Source organism: Microcaecilia unicolor, chromosome 9 (assembly GCF_901765095.1).
Source record: "Microcaecilia unicolor chromosome 9, aMicUni1.1, whole genome shotgun sequence".
Classification (NCBI taxonomy): domain Eukaryota; kingdom Metazoa; phylum Chordata; class Amphibia; order Gymnophiona; family Siphonopidae; genus Microcaecilia; species Microcaecilia unicolor.
This window is the reverse complement of record NC_044039.1, coordinates 122,806,055-122,824,570: the sequence shown is the minus strand read 5'-3', so window position 1 is coordinate 122,824,570 and position 18,516 is coordinate 122,806,055. Positions and strand designations below refer to the sequence as shown.

General features: G+C 41.0%; 1 protein-coding gene across 1 annotated transcript in view; it reads right to left on the bottom strand.

Moving 5' to 3' along the window:
* Positions 1-17,860, bottom strand: part of PLEK2 (pleckstrin 2) — a 43,874-nt gene extending 26,014 nt beyond the window's left edge. The window contains exons 1-2 of the mRNA XM_030215211.1: positions 17,545-17,860; positions 454-621 (exon numbers count right to left, since the gene is read on the bottom strand). Of these exons, the coding sequence (XP_030071071.1) occupies positions 454-621; positions 17,545-17,592 (216 nt within the window). The 5' untranslated portion in view covers positions 17,593-17,860. The remainder of the gene's footprint in view (positions 1-453; positions 622-17,544) is intronic.
* Between the last annotated feature and the right edge of the window lie 656 nt (positions 17,861-18,516).

The following is an 18,516-nucleotide window of genomic DNA, read 5'->3' as shown; positions in this document are numbered from 1 at the left end:
CTGAGACCTTACTGCCAGCCATTAACCTAGCAGTAAGGTCTCCCACAGTAACGGTCCACGTGTGTAGAATGACGATTACCACCCACGTGCCAGAAAATAAAAATATTTTCTGATGTGCCTAATTGACGCGCGTCAAAAATGAAATTACCGGTAGGGCCACATGGTAGCCGAGCGGTAACTCAAAAGTGATGCGCATAGGGGCCTACGCGGCTTAGTAAAAGGGCTGCTGAAAGAGCAATTTATGCATGTGAATTCCCTCTGTGCTGTCTATGGATTCCCACAAGATGGTGGCTGAGTCTAAAGAATCTTCTCAGAAACTTTGCAAACCTACTAGAAAATCAGGGATCAACTGAGAGAATGGAGACCAAGCGTGTGGCTTCTGATAGGACCTGACACATAGAAAACAAAGTGTAAATTAAAGAATTCAGATATAAAATATAGTGAATCGCATACCGGTCTGCTCTCATAGTCAAGGTATGGGCAGGTAATGGTGCATCCATCCAGAAGAATGTCGCCTTTTTGGCATGAACCTTTTCGTCTCCCTCCCTCTACTTTGTAGTATGAGAGTTTGGTGGCTTGGAGAACAAACCAGCGAGCCTTCCAGTTATGAATAATGTGACCCTAAAGGAGCAGGAAGTCTCAGGATTATTTCAAGGACATGAAGCGTTTCCTTACATTTATGCCTCTCTATAAATATGGTTTGGTTGTCATGTTAACCCACTTGAATATACAAACCAGACCACTGTATCAATGACCCCTCAAAATATTAAAACAATGCAGATAAAATAAATCAGACACTTTGGAACTGACATGAAAGAACGGAACAAGACCTGGGCTCTCTAACTCATGAGCCATATAATTCTACTGCTTGTTACCTTCTGATCACCCGTTCCCACCCCCCTTTATGATTCATTTATATCTTCCGGTAATACTCATACTGATCTGACCTGAGGAAGCGAGTGTTAATGCCCAAAAGCTGCTGAAAAAAATGTACTGTTAGTCCAATAAAAAGGAAACACCTTATATCTTTATTTGGTTTCCTTCAATGGGTATTATTTGCCAGTGAAAATAGGCAGTCAGAAAGGCAACACATTGTCTTTTGGTATTTTTCATAATGCCATAATAATGAGTTTTGTCTAGATCAGGAATTACAAGTCTAGCAGGTACTAGTTTACTGCTGCTGGCCAATAGAAATCTCCAGGCATCTCTGCCCATTCATGTTCACTTCTGGTGCCTGTTAGAGGAGTGAAAGTGGAACTGCCTCAGCCAGGACTCCGATTGCATCCAGTAACACTAGACAAATGCCAAAGTAGCAGCAGTAACAGACGTCATCGCTTCATGTATTTTTTTTTTTTCTTATGCTTTCCTGGATGCCACTTCTACTTATGTATCATTTAGGCAGACTTATATGGAAGTCTCAGTTACTGTGAACAGCATATGGTAGTTCAGATGTTACAGTAGCCATGAGAAAACCAGCAGATAATCTAAGGCAAGGATCTCAGGTCAATATTATTATTATTATTAATATACAGCTGCCACTCAATGTTTTTAAAATGCCATCTGCCATAGTAAAAAGAAAACCAAACCAAAACAACCACCAATATACTACACACCATTATACAGAAAAAGGGCAATTCTATAACACAGACCAGTGATTTCCAAACATGTCCCAGCCAGTCAGATTTTCAGGAAATCAACAATGAATAGTCACAAGATCAGTTTACACATCCTCCCTCCTTGGTATGCAAGTCTATCTTATGCATATTCATTGTGGATATCCTGAAGCTAACTGGCTGGGGTCTCCCAGGACAGGTTTGGGAAGCACTTACTTAGGCGCTCAAATATGTAGGATAGGTGAGGGGTGAGGTGATCAACAGAGAAATACAGCTTTATGGTTTATAATGGGCTAGGAACCCCAGATCCTTGTTAAGGCCTTTCTGTTGGGTGTTAAAATATTCAATCATTCTGACTTCAAAGGTCTTACATTCTTGTATGGTTTTAAAGTTACCTTTCAGGATTCTCACTGTGAAATCACTGGTACAGTGTCCTGGTTCTGTGAAGTGCTGTCCCACTGGGGTGGGGGCCCTACTGGCTGTATTGTTCATGTGATGTCTATGTAAATTGACATTTTTATGATTTGGACGGAGGGTGAAGAAACTCTGAAACAATTTTATTCTTCCTTCAATACATACCATCCTACAATCAGATTCAAAATTGACTACTCCCCAGAAAAAGTAAATTTTTTGGACACCACGGTCTCAATCAGTGATGGCTGTATACAAACATCTATATACAAGAAACCCACAGACAGATGCAGCTACCTCCACAACTCCAGCTTCCATCCTTCACATACAAAAAGATCCATCATTTACAGCCAAGCCACAAGATACCACCGTATCTGCTCTGACCCAGGGGACAGAGACAGACACCTTAAAAGCCTGACTGCATCCTTCAAACAGAAAGGCTACAACCCCAAAATAATCTCCAAGAATATTGCCTCCTCCCTCAAAACACCCAGGGAGAATCTGCTACAGTACAAGGAGAAAAAAATCCACAGACAGAATCCCCCTTGTAGTGACATACAATCCAGAGCTGGAAAAACTGAGGAAAATCATAAGAGATCTACAACCTATACTCCAGGAGGATGAATTACTGAAAGAGATATTCCCATCCCCACCAGTACTGGCCTTCCAACAGCCACCCAACTTAAAACACAAGCTAATCAGAAGTAAACTTCCATCACAAACTGAAAAGGAACAGAAGGGCACACTTCCCTGTAATTTATTCAGTTGCAAACTATGCCAAAATATTTCACAGGACCCCACAGTCATCCACAAAGGAAAGATATTCAACATAAAGGAATCTTTCACTTGCTCATCTTCCAATGTGGTATACATCATTCAGTGTAAAAAATGTAACGAAGAATGCTATATTGGAGAAACAGGCCAGATGCTTAAGACAAGATTCAATTTACATAGACATCACATGAACAATATTGGTGCCAGTAGGGCTCCCACCCCTGTTGGTCAGCATTTTACAGGACCAGGACACTGTACCAGTGACTTCACAGTGAGAATCCTGAAAGGTAACTTTAAAACTATACAAGAACGTAAGACCTTTGAAGTCAGAATGATTGAATATTTTAACACCCAACAGAAAGGGCTTAACAAGGATCTGGGGTTCCTAGCCCATTATAAACCATAATGCTGTATTTCTCTGTTGATCACCCCACCCCTCACCTATCCATACCCATCCTGTTAGAATATCAATGATATGCTTTGATGTCCCCATGCATACCCCCACCCTCCGACTCTGTCAGACTGTCAAAGTAATGCTTTGATGTTTCTCGTATATATACTATTTGCTACCACATTTGCTTATTTCTGATCCGACGAAGAAAGGCAACCTTTGAAAGCTAATCAAGAAATGTATTAAGTTATGTCCAATAAAAAAGGTATCATCTTATTTTCTTTTCCATGTTTTATTTTGTTTGATTTCTATTGATAACCTTAAGAGTGGACTAACACAGCTACCACACTCCTCTACTTAAAATATTGACCTGTAAATCTTTAAATATTTATTGCCCTTTAAAAGACATCGACTCTGTCCAGCTGCCATGTTGAATGCTTTAAACAATATTATATTTGCCAGGCTAAAAATAGGAATGGTTTGGAGCATGTGTTCCAAACCACGTTCTACTTTCACTCCACAGTAACAGAAAAAAAAAACAGATTTATCCCTCAGTACCAATTATAACACCCTTTCATTTTGCCCTTGAGGATGAGGGATTAGTGTCTTGTAAGATTACTAAATCTGCACTTATTTGCAGCAATGGTTTTACCCAAGGTTTTTCATTTTCTGGTCTGTTGGGCTGCAATGTGTGTGAAAATTTCTCATTTCCTCTCTCTCTTGCTGCCTAGATATGTTGATCAGATTCTGTGGAGATGGTGCAAGCTTTGTAGTTAAATTCCCTCTGGGCACTTGCAATATGACAGGCTGAAGTTACGGCCAATCTGTCATGAATGAACTCTGTTCTGCTCTGTCCTGCCCTGTGTTTTATTGCATCCTGCTTATTCATGAGTGGAGAGGTGTGGTAGCCGTGTTAGTCCACTTTTAAAGGTAATCAATAGAAATCAAACAAAATAAAACATGGAAAAGAAAATAAGATGATACCTTTTTTATTGGACATAACTTAATACATTTCTTGATTAGCTTTCCAAGGTTGCCCTTCTTCGTCCTGCTTATTCATGAAATCTTCATTCAACTATGATTACATTAAGGCAGGAACACTAGCTAGATATTTCAAAATACTCACCCTAGTGTGATGGCATTATTGCTTCCTCTTGTAGTCTCATTCCTAGGTTGATCTTTTTTATTTTAATGCTAATGTATTTAATTTTTGTGTCCCCAGGGAAGAAAGAGGGAGTGCGCAGTACAGTGGTGCAGGCAGACCTGACATTTTGGCTGGGCACTATATATATATATATATATATATATATATATATATCAAACTTGATCAGATATGTCTACTATAATAGCAAGTATGTCAACACACATAACAGTATAATTACAGCAATGGCATATACTTTGCTTATAACAAATGTAAATGCCTGATAAAGCAAAACAAGAAGAAAACCTTTGAAGTCTTTTTCCCTTCCTTTGACTCTACTGCTTTCTCTCTATTCTGATGCTGACAAAATAAAATTGCCACAGTTTGGCACATATTCTTCAACTTTGCTTTATAAGAAATGTATATCAAAGGACAGAACGAATCACAGATGAAGAACAAACCAAACAACGTTACTGAAAATGATCCAACAAGACCACGTTTCGCCTGAAGGCTATGTCAGGGGCATTTGTAAAAAAAAAAAAAAAAAGTTTAAAATAAAAACAAGAAAAAAGCCATCTCTTACTTATCAAATGTAGAAAGTACAGGTGTGGTTACATGCACTCAAGAAGTGCAACTATTTAAAAAGAACAGTGCAGTGTGCTTTCATACAAAAACAGTAAGTGCGTAATATGGAATGCATAGTGTGTTGTGGGACCAAACACATTTTTTACATATGTGTTTGGTGTAGTGAGACAAAGAAACAAAAATCAAATACAGTTTAAATAAGGAGCACATGTCTAATAGGGATTGACAAAAGGTATATCCTCTATAGTCAGCTCGGCCTTCTCAAAGGCTAAGAGCCTCTCTGTATATAGGCTTATAAAAGTATCTCGTGGGTAGGTACTAGTGATGTTTTAGATAAAGTAAATTGGAATTTGGTGCTAATGTACAATTCCAAAGCTGTATAATAGTATCTAGCAAATTAAGTTGAGAAACTATGCTCACTAAAGAATGAGGCGCCGTCTTTTGGTGTTGAATATATCAATAATTCTGTCATAGTCCAATGAATCACACAGTTCTCTTTCAAATGATAACAGTGACAGATTATGGAGGCAACTGGTGAGCATTGAGGCTCTTGATGCCGTATTGATCCTGTTTACAGTTGAAAACAGTCATTCCGCAGTGCAAGTTGACATCAGCAGAGTGATAAGTACTCTTAAAAGGGCATTGACATTTGGGAAAATGTCCACATTGCAGTTGTCTAGTACTTCGATTAAAGATGGAAAATTTATACCTTCTGCTACTTTGCGTTTTAGATGCTGAACACTTAATTCAGCTACCTCTGTGGTAATGCCATATAAAGTGCACGGGGGCAGTAGACTCTCTTTTCGGCCAAAGGCCTCAGATGCTGGCATACAGGCAGCAGAAGTAGTCATCATTCCACAAGCGTCATCTTGAAAACAATTATTCAGTTCACTTAGCTGGCAGTCAATTATCTCATTCTGCAGATGTCTCAAATCTTCATTGCTTTGAACAGAAGACTTACCCAAAGTGGAAAAAAACAATGAATCACCAAACTTTATAGGTAGCTTTGTCTTTCGAGAGGAAGAAACATCCCACTTTTCAATATCATATTTCTCCATGAGTTCCTCTGTTAACTTAAGAACTTTATCAGTCATTTGATGTGTTCTCCCTAAACTAAACAAAAGCTTCTTTTAGACACTCTATAAGATTAATGCAATCTGTAACAGACAACGTGGCACTCTGTAGTCCTTTTGTGGCAAAATCACTGCTTTCAAATAATTTCCCAAATGTAACTGCCAGAAATAAGAATTTTTTTGTCTCTATCTGATGTAAAAGAGATAGGGAATCTAATTTTGTCTGTCCAGCAGCATTTGAAAATTCAGCAAGTACTTCAAGAATAACATCAAAAAGTATCAATAATTTTTTCACAAAGCCAGATTTTGAGCTCCACCTTGTGTCTGTTGATTGTTCAAGTTCAAGGCATTGTCTATCAGGATGGAGTTGTTTCTGTACTTCCAAAAAACGAGCATGCCTATATGTACTTGTCATAAAACTATGCAAGGAGTTCAGAATTTCAAAAAATGTGCTAACAGAGGGACATGCTTTAGATGCTGTGCAGAGAACCAGACTGAGGTGATGAGAATTACAGTGCACATAAACAGCCCCCCGAAACATGCGTTTCAAAATGACATTAACACCTCCTTTGTTTACAGACATCACAGATGCTCCATCAAAGCTGAAGCCAACACATAACTCTGGATCTAATTCAAGCACTTTTATGATTTTATCAGAAATCCCATTTGCTGTCATGTCTGCAGTATCATCAAATCCAACTGCCCTTTCCTTTATTACCCCTTTGTGCAGGTACCTGACACATACTGCAACAAGCTCACGTTTAGAGAGATCTTTGCATTCATCACCCAGAATTGAATAGTATGTATTATTGGTTTCATGTATTTTGGATTTGGCTTTGCTCTGTGCACTTTAAGTCAATCGTGCTTAAAACTGGGTGGGCGGGCCTGAGCCAAGATTGGATGGGCCTGGACCCGCCCAAGCCTGCCCCTAGCTACGCCCCTGGCACAGTAACGCTGTGGGCTTTAAGCATGCCTAGGCAGGTAACATTGCCTTTCCCTGATGAGTTACTGCTATGGCAAAACAATAAAATTCTGTAGGTGAGTTGGTGTGCACTCTCTTACCTATCTAGGTGTTCTATCTTTGCTTATACCCTTTACTGTCAATTAAAATGTTCTGTTACGTATTGTGTTGACATTGTAAGTAGTACATTATGCCATACTTTGTATTATTTTAATACTTTTACTGCTGTATTTGCCTATTGCTCATTTTGATTTATTCTTACTGTACACCACCTTGAGTGAATTCCTTCAAAAATAAATCCTAATAAATAAATCTGCATGCACTACCTACACTGTATGCAAATACATCATGTATATTCATTGTGGATATCTTGAAAAACAACTGGCTTTGGGTTCCCCGAGGTCTGGGTTGAGAAACCCTGGCACTCTGGACATCTAACTATTCAATCCTGGTAAGTCACTGATAAAGGAGAGAATTATAGATCATACATTTCATATCCTACAGCATTTAAAACTGTAGATTTGCACTGGTCGCTGTAAAAGGTTTGACGATAGCTCTGAAGTTTTGCTTTGATTTGATTCTCTCTAAAAGGCTAGGACATGGGAGGGACAGATAGAGAGGAGGATATTAAGGAAAAGAGGAAGGATGGAAATAAGGGGAAAAAGGATGAGTAATTACATGTTTTAAATGGGAATTTTGTGTTTTATATTACGTAAATAATATATTGTACCTCTATAATAAAGCAGTTATTGTTAGTTACTGATCCAATTACCTAGTTTAAACATCTAAATGTAAAGTTATAGTTTTTGTATCAACAACTACCCCAGCTTCCGGAAAAGGTTAAAAAAAACCCAACAACTTTCCTCTTCTCAAAGACCGCCTCACAGCAATCCTTCACTACCTTCCTTCTCTCGAATCCTCCATTAGATTATAAGATAATGCTCAGGATAGTACCTTTTCTCTGATCATTTCTGATTGTGCCTACCCAGAATGTAAACCGCACTGAACCCTGGAAAGGGGATATTAGCGGTAAACAAGAATTGAATTGAACTGAATCTACATCAATCGTCTGAAAGAAGAAAACAATTCTTACTGTATTGAAGAGCTCAGGTTCTGTCCAAAAAATGCCAAAATGAGTAAGTAATCAGTGAACTGCAGTTGGTGATCCACTAAGATTCCATTAGCACTTTACTAGAATCTCAAAAACGGAAATGAAATGTGAATCACTGGTTGAAGCAGGGGCGTAGCCAGACTTCGGGTGGGAGGGGGGTCTAGAGCCCGAGGTGAGGGGGCACATTTTAGCCCCCCCCCCCCATCATTGCAGACCCGCCGTCACCTTTCATGACCTCCCGCCCTCTCAACCCTCTCCCACTGTGATCCCTCCCCCACCGCCGCCTACCTTTGCTCTTGCTGGCGGGGGACCCCAAACCCCACCAGCCGACGTCCTCTTCGTCCTGCAGTCAGTGCAAAAAAGTCTTCATTCTGTTGCATGCTGACGTACTGCACGTATGCAACAGCATGCAACAGAACGAAGACTTTTTTGCACTGACTGCAGGACGAAGAGGACGTCGGCTGTCGGGGATAGGGGTCCCCAGCCAGAAAAAGCAAAGGTAGGCGGCGGTGGCAGGGGAGGGGGTTGAGAGGGTCATCAGGAAGGGGGTCCAGGATGAAATCTACGGGGGCCCAGGCCCCCTCAGGCCCCACGTAGCTACGCCACTGAGTTGAAGGTTCATGGATGGCAAGTTTTCAGTTGGTCCTTCTCTTTCTCGGATTGTGTATTTCTTCTACTGGGCAAATTCCATTTTAGTTTTCACAAATCTTTTTTTTACCCAAATATATAATATGGAAATCCACTTGTATCTCATTTCTTTCCTCAGCACATGATAGGTTACTGTTTGACTTCTTGGTTTCAGTTGTGCTGAAACTGATCACATCACACTGGTTAACGTGGTGGTTTGGTGGAACTGGATTCTCCTATACAAAAAATACGAGCAGACTGCAGTCCATTCTATTATTGGACATACCTCTAGTCTTCAAAAATGGAAATCTTTAGACCTTTTTCTTGCAACTACAGACTGACAATAAGACTTGAACTCAGATTTGTGTATTTTTTTATTGCTGTATTATCTTTGCATTTGATGTATCTTTATAATCCAATAAAAATATTTTTTTTAAAACTCTATTGCCTGAATTAAAATAAAAAAAAAAATTCCATTTTCCAAATGAGCCAATTCAAGGAGGGAGAATTGTAAACCAGTCCTGGATTTGTGACAGCACTATCCTAATACATTATGAGGTCATTTTACTAAGCCACTGTAAAAAGTGGACTGCAGTAGCCTGGGTGTTTGTTTTTGGTGCTCGACGGCCATTTTATACCAAGTCTGGAAAAAAGAGCATTTTTTAATGGGCCAGGAAATCGGTGTGGGCTAAAATTAAAACTAGTATGTTCCTATTTACGGCCTGAGCCCTTACTGCCACCCACTGACCTAGTGGGAAGGGCTCACACGCTACATGATTGGTACCATTCAGTGCGTGCCAACTGCCGATTACCGCCAGAAATGCCACACACGGTAGAAAATAATTTATTTCTATTGCTGGAATAAGCGTGTGCCAAATCCGAAATTACGACCAGGGGGAGCCTGGCAGTAGTCTCATTTTGGCAAGCACTGCATGTGCATAGGCCCTACCACAGCTTAGTAAAAGGGCAGCACTGATCTCAATGGGTAGAATCGGAGACTACTTAGTCCACACTGCTTAAGATGCAAGTTCAAACCTTGGACTGACTACAAAGTCTCCCTCCTGGAGCTGGGTAACTTGGTAGCCCTGAAAATTTATAGGAAGTAATAATCTCCTTCTTTGCTCTTCGGGAGAATTACACCACCCTTAACGTCACCTAGAACTCCTACTGTTTCTCATTCCATCAGTGTCCTGACATGTTCTTTTGTAGGGAAGAAATGTGCTTCAGAAATGCCAGAAAGCATGCTCTAACTGGAAGAATTCATTCTATACGCAGAAACAGAAGCAAGTCTGAATCTCTTGTCAATTAGTACAAATGTCACCTTGGGCAATGATAAGGCTTGCAAAACCATGCAGTGCAAATGAGCATCTCCAGTTCTGCAAGGACAACCAAAGACCCTACAGCTTAACCCAAAAATCTAGAAATTATGAATGGAGATGGTCTAACAATTATGTTATTGTTTTTTTAAATAAAAATATTGAAAGTGTGCTACATTTCCTACAATTGGAGGAGATTTCTGGGTGGAAAATTGGACCTCTTTTTGGGATTAAGAGTCAGGGATGAAAAAGCTCTACTAGCTGACAATTTAACCTAAATCACTTAATTTTCCTTGCTGGTCCATGTTGGTCTCTATTATGGCAGAGGTCTGTTTCCTGAGATTTTACTACTGCTAATCATTTCTTTTAACTATAGATTTACCTCCTACCCAGGGTTGGTTCAATTTCTTATACACAGGAATACACTGGAAACACATTTAGTAAGATCCATCAATACTGCACAATTTATAACGTTTATACAAAAGCTAAAGCAGGCTGATTTAGTGGCATGGGTGGCAGTAGGAGCTGCAGTGTTTAGAATTTTGAAAGGATGGTGATTCAAGATGGCCCCCTCACCGTGAGTCTGACTTGATGCTGTTGAGATTTCTTTACACAATTAACCAGTTGTGGTCAAATTAAAGGCCAAGGCAAGGGTTTTTTTTTAAACTCTGAACTCCATACCTTGCCTCGGGTGCTTCAATGGATCACGAGACATTGGCTTCTTAGAAAGTCCATTGGAGTTGACACCAGAGAAAGAAGGATCTCTGGGATGGAACATTCATTGAGTCTGGAGCTCAGGGATTGCCTACCACGTGCTCTCCTGGAAGGCTCAAGGTTTGCTGCACTGCATCAGTGGTGTCTGAAGTAGTTGTTTCTGGTGCAGCATGAAGGGGTGTCATCAGCACAGTTCCCGACAATCTGGGTGTTCTGTAGGCAGCACTTGGGCAGTGTATCAGATGGCAGTGTATAGCTTTAATGGCAAGAGCCATTTCCTATATGGAAATTTTGGATGGAGACCATGTGTCTATACATATGTTGGTGACAGCATGTTTGCTTCAAGTTTTTTCAACCACTCACTTGAAGGTCTTTACACTAGAGCCAATTAATCAAGTCATATTGGAATTAGGTACAACTTGAACTTTACAATAGGCAATTATGGGTCAAGTGATTTATGCTATTGAATTGAAGGTTAATAAACATGAAACAGATCATTTGGACACTAGATTTGGAAAAATAGAAGAGAATATTGTTAATATGAAAACTTTGGAGTCTATTATAATTAAGGATAATCTGCTTCTGAAAACTAAAGTTGAAACCTTGGAAAATAGTGTGAGAAATTGTAATTTGAGAGTGCTTAACTTTCCTCGTTTACCATCGATGACACCCAAAGAATTATTTTTGAAGTATATGAAGGAAGTTTTGAATATTTCATCTGATTCTGTTCCTCCTATTGTTAAGATATACCATCTGCCTTCTCAAAGGAGAATTGATGTGAGTTTGCAGTTGGAGACAATCCAGTCCTAAGACTCATTAGATGTCTCCACTTAGTTGGAAAACTCAGATTTGGAAGTAGCTCAGTCTTCTACTTTGTTGATTACCTTAACATTGGTATAGAAAAGGAATGTTTACTCTATTACCAGTGGCATAGCCATGGGGGGGGGGGGGGGGGGGGGTGCCTGAGCACCACACAACTGGAATACCCCTTGACTAGCTTTTGATACTGGAAGTATGTGAATTGAGAAGTAATTCCTAAATTATGTTATGTCTCTTTAAGAGTTCATGGTGATGTTCCTATACAAAAAGTTAAACTTGGTGTGTGACATAATGGCACCATTTTGAAAAAGAAGCCTTTGATAATGGAAGTATGTGAACCGAGAGGTCATTTAAAGCTGTGTGGTTTAGTAGAAATCAAGAAAATTCTTTGGGGGGTTTTTTCAGATTTTTCTGATGAAATCAAGCAGCATTAGTTCCTGAAGAAGCCACAAGAGGGGTGAAACGGTGGCCCTGTTGAACTTTAAGTTAAGTGCTGCTTCCATTATTGCACTTTGAATAGAATTTTAAATCAAGTGCTGTCTTTGCCATTGTATTTTAAATACTACAACAAGTGCTGTTATACTAATATACTGTGTGACTTTGGCGCTTATATCACCATTAGTAAAATTTTCTATATAAAAAACCCCCCACAATTTAAAAAAAATATACATAAAATAATTTTGTGATGCACTATAAAAGAAATCACCTGAAAGGAGTTTTGTGAGCCTGATGATAGAAACTCAATGCTGGCTGAAAATTGCGCCGCATTCAACCAAAAATTGCTATCCAATTGGTTTCTCTTTCTCCTTTATAATTAACAGCAGCTGCGCTTAAATTTCATGCACTAGTGGTTTTGTTGTTAGTATTGGTTTACCTGATTTTTACACTAGCAGTTACTGCACATTTGTAGTTTTGTGAGAGACCTTTGTACCCATGTCCTGTAGCTTTTGGGTGGGCCTGCCACCTCAGCCCAAACAGAGTGGGCCCCTTGCCCACCCATGGCTACGCTGGAGGGACCAAAAGTTGAAGGGTACTGCTGTAGCGGCATGGAGGCCGGGGAGAGAGCAGAGAGGCGTCGCATTACCCATGTGACTAGATGGTACAGGACTGGAGACAGATAGGATAGGGTAATAGATGGAACTCAGGGAGAGAGATACAGAGCCAATGACGGATGAGAGAGAGAGATGGACAGGACCCAAAGCAATGGTGAATGGGAAGCAGGAGAGAGTGAAGGAAGGAACAATGCTGGAGCCTGGATGGGAGGAAAGAGATCGAGAATGAGAAAGAGGCAATCGGAAGGGCAAGCAGTGGCAGATCCTACAAACAGGGAAAGTTGCGGTTGGGGGTGAGGTGTAGGGCTATTTTCCTGCTATCTCACCTTTGCTGGTCTGAGGCCTGTCCATGCCAGAACCATCTTTTGCCATCTAATATGGAGTCTACAGCCTGAATACATGTGAAACCATCAAAAACAAGATTTTCTACAAAGAAAAATTACTGCTTGGCATACCCATAACAACTTGATCCAAGGACACGTTGTTTACTGCAAACTAGCCTCCAGTTATCTCCTGGGAAGAGCGGAGGAGCTTACCTCACAGAAGACAGATGTCTCCGGGAGTAAATGTGAATCAACAGAGAGATTTGCTACCATGACTGATAAGACTTTCTTTGTAGCTATCACAAGCCTTTGCACTGTTCACTATGCATTCTGCTAGACAGAATTACACTGTTTGTGATTGGTCTATAGATACCACCTGACCCAGAAAGATGCCAATGTTGAACTGAAGAGGAAGAGGAGAAGGAAAGAACAGAAGACTTGTTGGTGGATAGATTGCTCTGAGGAAAGAGAGAGAGACTGATTTTACTAAACACCAGGGATCTGAATTTTCCTTGTAATAAAACTGACAAGGTCAGTTCTGCTGCAGCACTAAGGCCTTCCCGAAAGACTGTGTAATCAGTATACAGAGTACAGATCTTGGATTTTATTCCTGGACTGATATTGACAGAGGCTTCTGTTAGAGTCTCAAAGGAGGATTCCTATTCTTTATCATTGGACGTCTGCAATAAGGACTGCAGGGTAAGAGAAGTGGATTTACTACCTACAGCTCAGGGGTTTAGTTAGTCCAAGGCTTTTGTCTGTAAAAAGGCTGGTTTGTCTCAGGATTTCATAATGAATTAGTAGCAGCGAAGCGTGTAATTTGTACAAGATATTTTATTTGTGTAAGTTCTCATAATCTCCTTAGGATATTAGTGGTGTGATTAGTTGTATTATGGTAAAATTATGTATCATACCTGATGATTTTCTTTCCATTAATCATAGCCAATCAATCCATAGACTGGTGGGTTGTGTCCATCTACCAGCAGGTGGAGATAGAGAGCAATCTTTTGCCTCCCTATATGTGGTCATGTGCTGCCAGAAACTCCTCAGTATGTCGATCCATCCGCAGGACTCAGCACTTAGAGAATTACACCCACAAAGGGACACTCCTTCCAGCCCACCACCGCCGGAGCGGAGGGGGGGAAATCCGTCCAGTTCATCCCCGCGAAGCGGGGGAGGGACACCACACCCGCTGATGCGGGGGGATCTGGCTTATCCTGCTACCGCAACCGTGGGAGGAGCTGGCTGACCCTAACACCGCCGAAGCGAGAGGGAAACAAAGCTACCCTACTACCGCATGAAGCGGGAGGGAGCGCCGGCATAATTTAGTTATCAATCCAGCCACCATCAAAACGGGGGGAGAGGAAGCAGCAGCTCACTGTAACACAAATCGTCTCAACTCCAGGAAAATGCAATTGAAAGAACTTGAACACGAAGTCCTCCTGAACAGGAACTGAAGAATAAACTTGAACCTGAAATACAAACCAGAACACAAACAGTACAGATATCTGGAAGGGGCTATGGATTGATCGGCTAAATGGAAAGAAAAGTATCAGGTATGATACATAATTTTACCTTCCATATCATCAAGCCGATCAATCCATAGACTGGTGGGATGTACCGAAGCAGTACTCACCCAGGGTGGGACCCAGGGCGGGACATAGAAATCCCAGAACGCAACACTGAAGCTCCAAACTGGGCCTCGGCCCGAGCAGCCACATCCACACGGTAATGTCTTGAGAAGGTATGAGCCGACACCCAAGTTGCCGCTTTACAAATCTCTTCCAAGGAGACGGACCTGGACTCTGCCATGGAGGCCGCCTGAGCTCTAGTTGAGTGAGCCTTCAGCTGGATAGGCGGCACCTTCCCTGCGGCCACATAAGCCGCCGCAATCGTCTCCTTGACCCAACGTGCCACAGTAGGCTTAGATGCCTGCAGACCCCTACGAGGGCCTGCAAACAGCACGAACAGGTGATCCAATTTCCAGAAATCATTGGTCACTTCCAAGTATCTGATGATGACCTGTCTCACATCCAGACATTTGAGAGCAGGGTACTCCTCTGGGTAGTCCTCCCTACAAAAGGAGGGTAGACAAAGCTGCTGATTCACATGGAAGCGAGAAACAATCTTGGGCAAGAAGGAAGGCACTGGGCGAACTGACACTCCTGCCTCAGTGAACCTCAGGAATGGCTCTCTACACGAGAGCGCCTGCAGCTCGGAAACTCTTCTGGCTGAAGTGATAGTCAACAAAAAGACCACTTTCAACGTCAGGTCCTTCAGCGATGCCCTCGACAAGGGCATGACCTAATAATCTTCCGAAAGCTGCTGAAAACTAATCTATTCAAGAAGGCATACCACACCGACACATCCTAAATACAAAACAATCAGACGATACAAGCAGACTCTACATCATCCAGACAAAACCTGAACTCTCCTCACCAGACTAGATAACCTCATTGCTATTTGCACTATCACTTTATTTCTCATGTTGAACTGAACTTTCTATAGTTGATTATCCAATTATGTTATAACTCACTATACCACTCAGGAACCTCTTTGCAATACCATAATGTACTCTATTGTACCATGTATGCATGTGCCTTAATATAACACCATGTGTAATCCTCAACCCGGAAAAGGCGATCGCTATTATGGCATAATGTAAGCCACATTGAGCCTGCAAATTGGTGGGAAAATGTGGGATACAAATGCTACAAATAAATAAATAAAATAAATAAATACAGACAGCACAGAATATAGGTTACACCCCTGACACAGACTTGAAACATGGGGCCATGTTAGGTGTTGATACCGTTGGAATCTGAGAAGTATTTTTAATTCTTTGTGACTTAAACAAACAATGTCAACTCTGGGACTATGATCAGGGCCAGTTTTAGCAATTGCAGGGCCCTGTGCAGACCAGTTCAGTGCCCTCCCCCGCCACCATAAGCCATAATTTATTAGAGTTTAAAAGGAGGTTTAGAGTCCCCAAAATTAAATACTGCACGTCATTACTGACATGCAACTCACTAAAGCACAGCAAACAAACAGCTTCTTAAAATTCAGTTCAATGTTAAACTCTGGCAACACATTAAAACAGGCATTTTCAAACAGACCACACTAGGACAAAGACTGCATATATATTTTCTACACATGCTTTGCAGTCATCAATACAGGCATCCTCTCACTCTGAAAATAGCTACAGCACGGTCACTTGCACCTATACTTTGTGTACAGGGCTGACCCAACCATTAGGAAAGGCAGTTTGAGAACAGCAAAAAGCTGAAGCAGTCAAAGCAAAAGAAGAGATCCTGGCAGCCACAGAAACTCAAACAACTGTCCATGCCTATTGGCACCTGCAGGAAGGGTGACAGTTTTCAAATAGCCCATTTATCCGAGTTCTTGACCAGACCAATCACTGCAAAACCAGAAACCACATTGCTCACAGCCTGAAGAGTATGTACTGGTGCCTCATTATTAAGCTCTCTCAAAAAGCATTTTACAAGCAAGTAAAACAGCTGTGTGGTCATAGGAAAATACAGTTTCATTGGAGGATCTACCTTTGTCTGCTATGCTATTTATCTAAATCCCATCAAAAAAGGAGGTCAAGTCCATTTCTTCTGGTCTCTCTTGAAGAGTAGATTTGTGGAAGGAACAAGCCCTGCTAAAGAGCAGACAGTGACTTAAGTACAGCATTCAGAGAACCTTAAGCTAAATGGACAGCACTGGACAGCCAGCCACAATATTCAAAAGTACTTTACGGGAAGTGGGGGAAATAGGAACAACATATTAGGCAAAGTAAAGAAAACGAAACAGAAAAAATTAAAATAAATGAAATTTTAGAAAAGTCACTCACTGCCTGAAGACGATAAATAGGAGTGCTGAATGCTTCTGTATTTAGACTCTCAGCCTTTGTCCCTACCCATCTTTGTAATTGGGTATTCTTTTACTAATGTTAAAAAATAGTCAACTGTTAAAACAAGGGTCAGCAGCCTTCAACTGGTGGTGTATGAATGTGTTAGTTTGCCGAGATAAATACCAGGACTGCGAGTAAATTTCAAATCCTACCAGCCTGCTGTGGTGATCTCACAAGCTCTAATGGACAGAAATTGGGAAGCAGACACATGGACACAGGACTCCCTGTGGTGGTGTTACTATTTGGAGGTAACCCCCCCCCCCCCCTCCTTGGTGGAATCGAGAGCTCATAGCATATAGCATGCCAGAATCTCCAATTTGATGGAATACCCTTGTTTTTTGGACATTGTACCAAAGAGTTTTGATGGCCTCTACGTTAAATAGTTTTGATATTTAAACTTTGCACTTTAAATTAATTAGTGTGGTTGTCTTGTTAGCCCACGTGAATGGGCAGAAATGGTCAACAGACCATTTCTTTTTGATAGAATGCGTTTCTTAATTAGCTTTTGGGAGCTAACACTCTTTTTTTCGGTGCAATACAAAGTTTAAATTAATTCAAATGAAAGTATTAATTAATGCTGTATTTTGTTTTGTACTATATCAGAACACTTTTGTTTTTCCTAGTAAAAACTTAAACCGCGCAGTAAAAATACCGATTAAAATCAAAAACTAGAGAATCCTTTTTTTTTTTTTCATGTTGGGATGGTTATCAACTTACCCTCTTAACCAGAAATCCCTCTTTTAATATTCCGTTTTCCTGCTGCATTTTGGTCAGGCAGAGATAAATACTCCAATGTACGTATGAGCAGAATGTGCCAGCCTGGTGCTTTTAAAGACCTGTGGTTCAGCCCTCTAAACGTGTATGCCGGCTTTGATAACGCTCTGGTTTCCTCCCCTCTTCCTGTCGGATCCTTGCCATTCCCTCTAGGATTTCCACACTCGGGAGTGAGCTGGCACTTCAGACCTGCCCTCTGGGTAAACTCTGCAGACCCGCAGCCCTACCATTAAGGAGCCCCGGAAAGCAAACACATTCAAGACTGGTGAATCAGCCAGCACTAGAGCAAGCCCGCAGGGATGACGTCAGATGGGTGGGAAGCAAGTGGTAGACTGTGCAGGACTTGAGGTTTGGCCGCCTGCTACTTGCAGATTCCTAGACCAATTGGCAGCCTTGTTTTGCACAGTTGAAAAGGAAGCGAGTCAAAGCAGTAAAATGATCTAAGTATTCCAAGGAAGATATTGCTGTGGACACTGCAGGTGTGTTCCCTACTACCTCTCATTTTCTTACACTGATACATATGGCTTTCAGTTCTGACACTCCTTATTTGTCTGCTGTTTTGAAAATATACAAGCCCGTGATATTTTTGTGGTCAGAGAGCATTAGGGATCTGATAATTCTGGCACTCAAAATCCTACAGTACCAAGAGACCAGAAGATGTGTGTTTTCAATTGCTCGTCCAAATGAAAGGAACCAACTTCCAAAGCATCTCAGATTGTTGACAGATGCAACCTCTTTTAGGAAACAACCAAAAGCATTTTTATTTATGAAAAGCTTTGATAGGTCATAACACAGTAGATGAGATTGATTGTATCATTTAATTAAGAATGCAAAGACATTACAGTTTAAGAGACAAGCCCAAAAGCCCGTCTTGAAGGGCACAATTAATCATGAGAAGGGTGGAGTTGGTTTTGC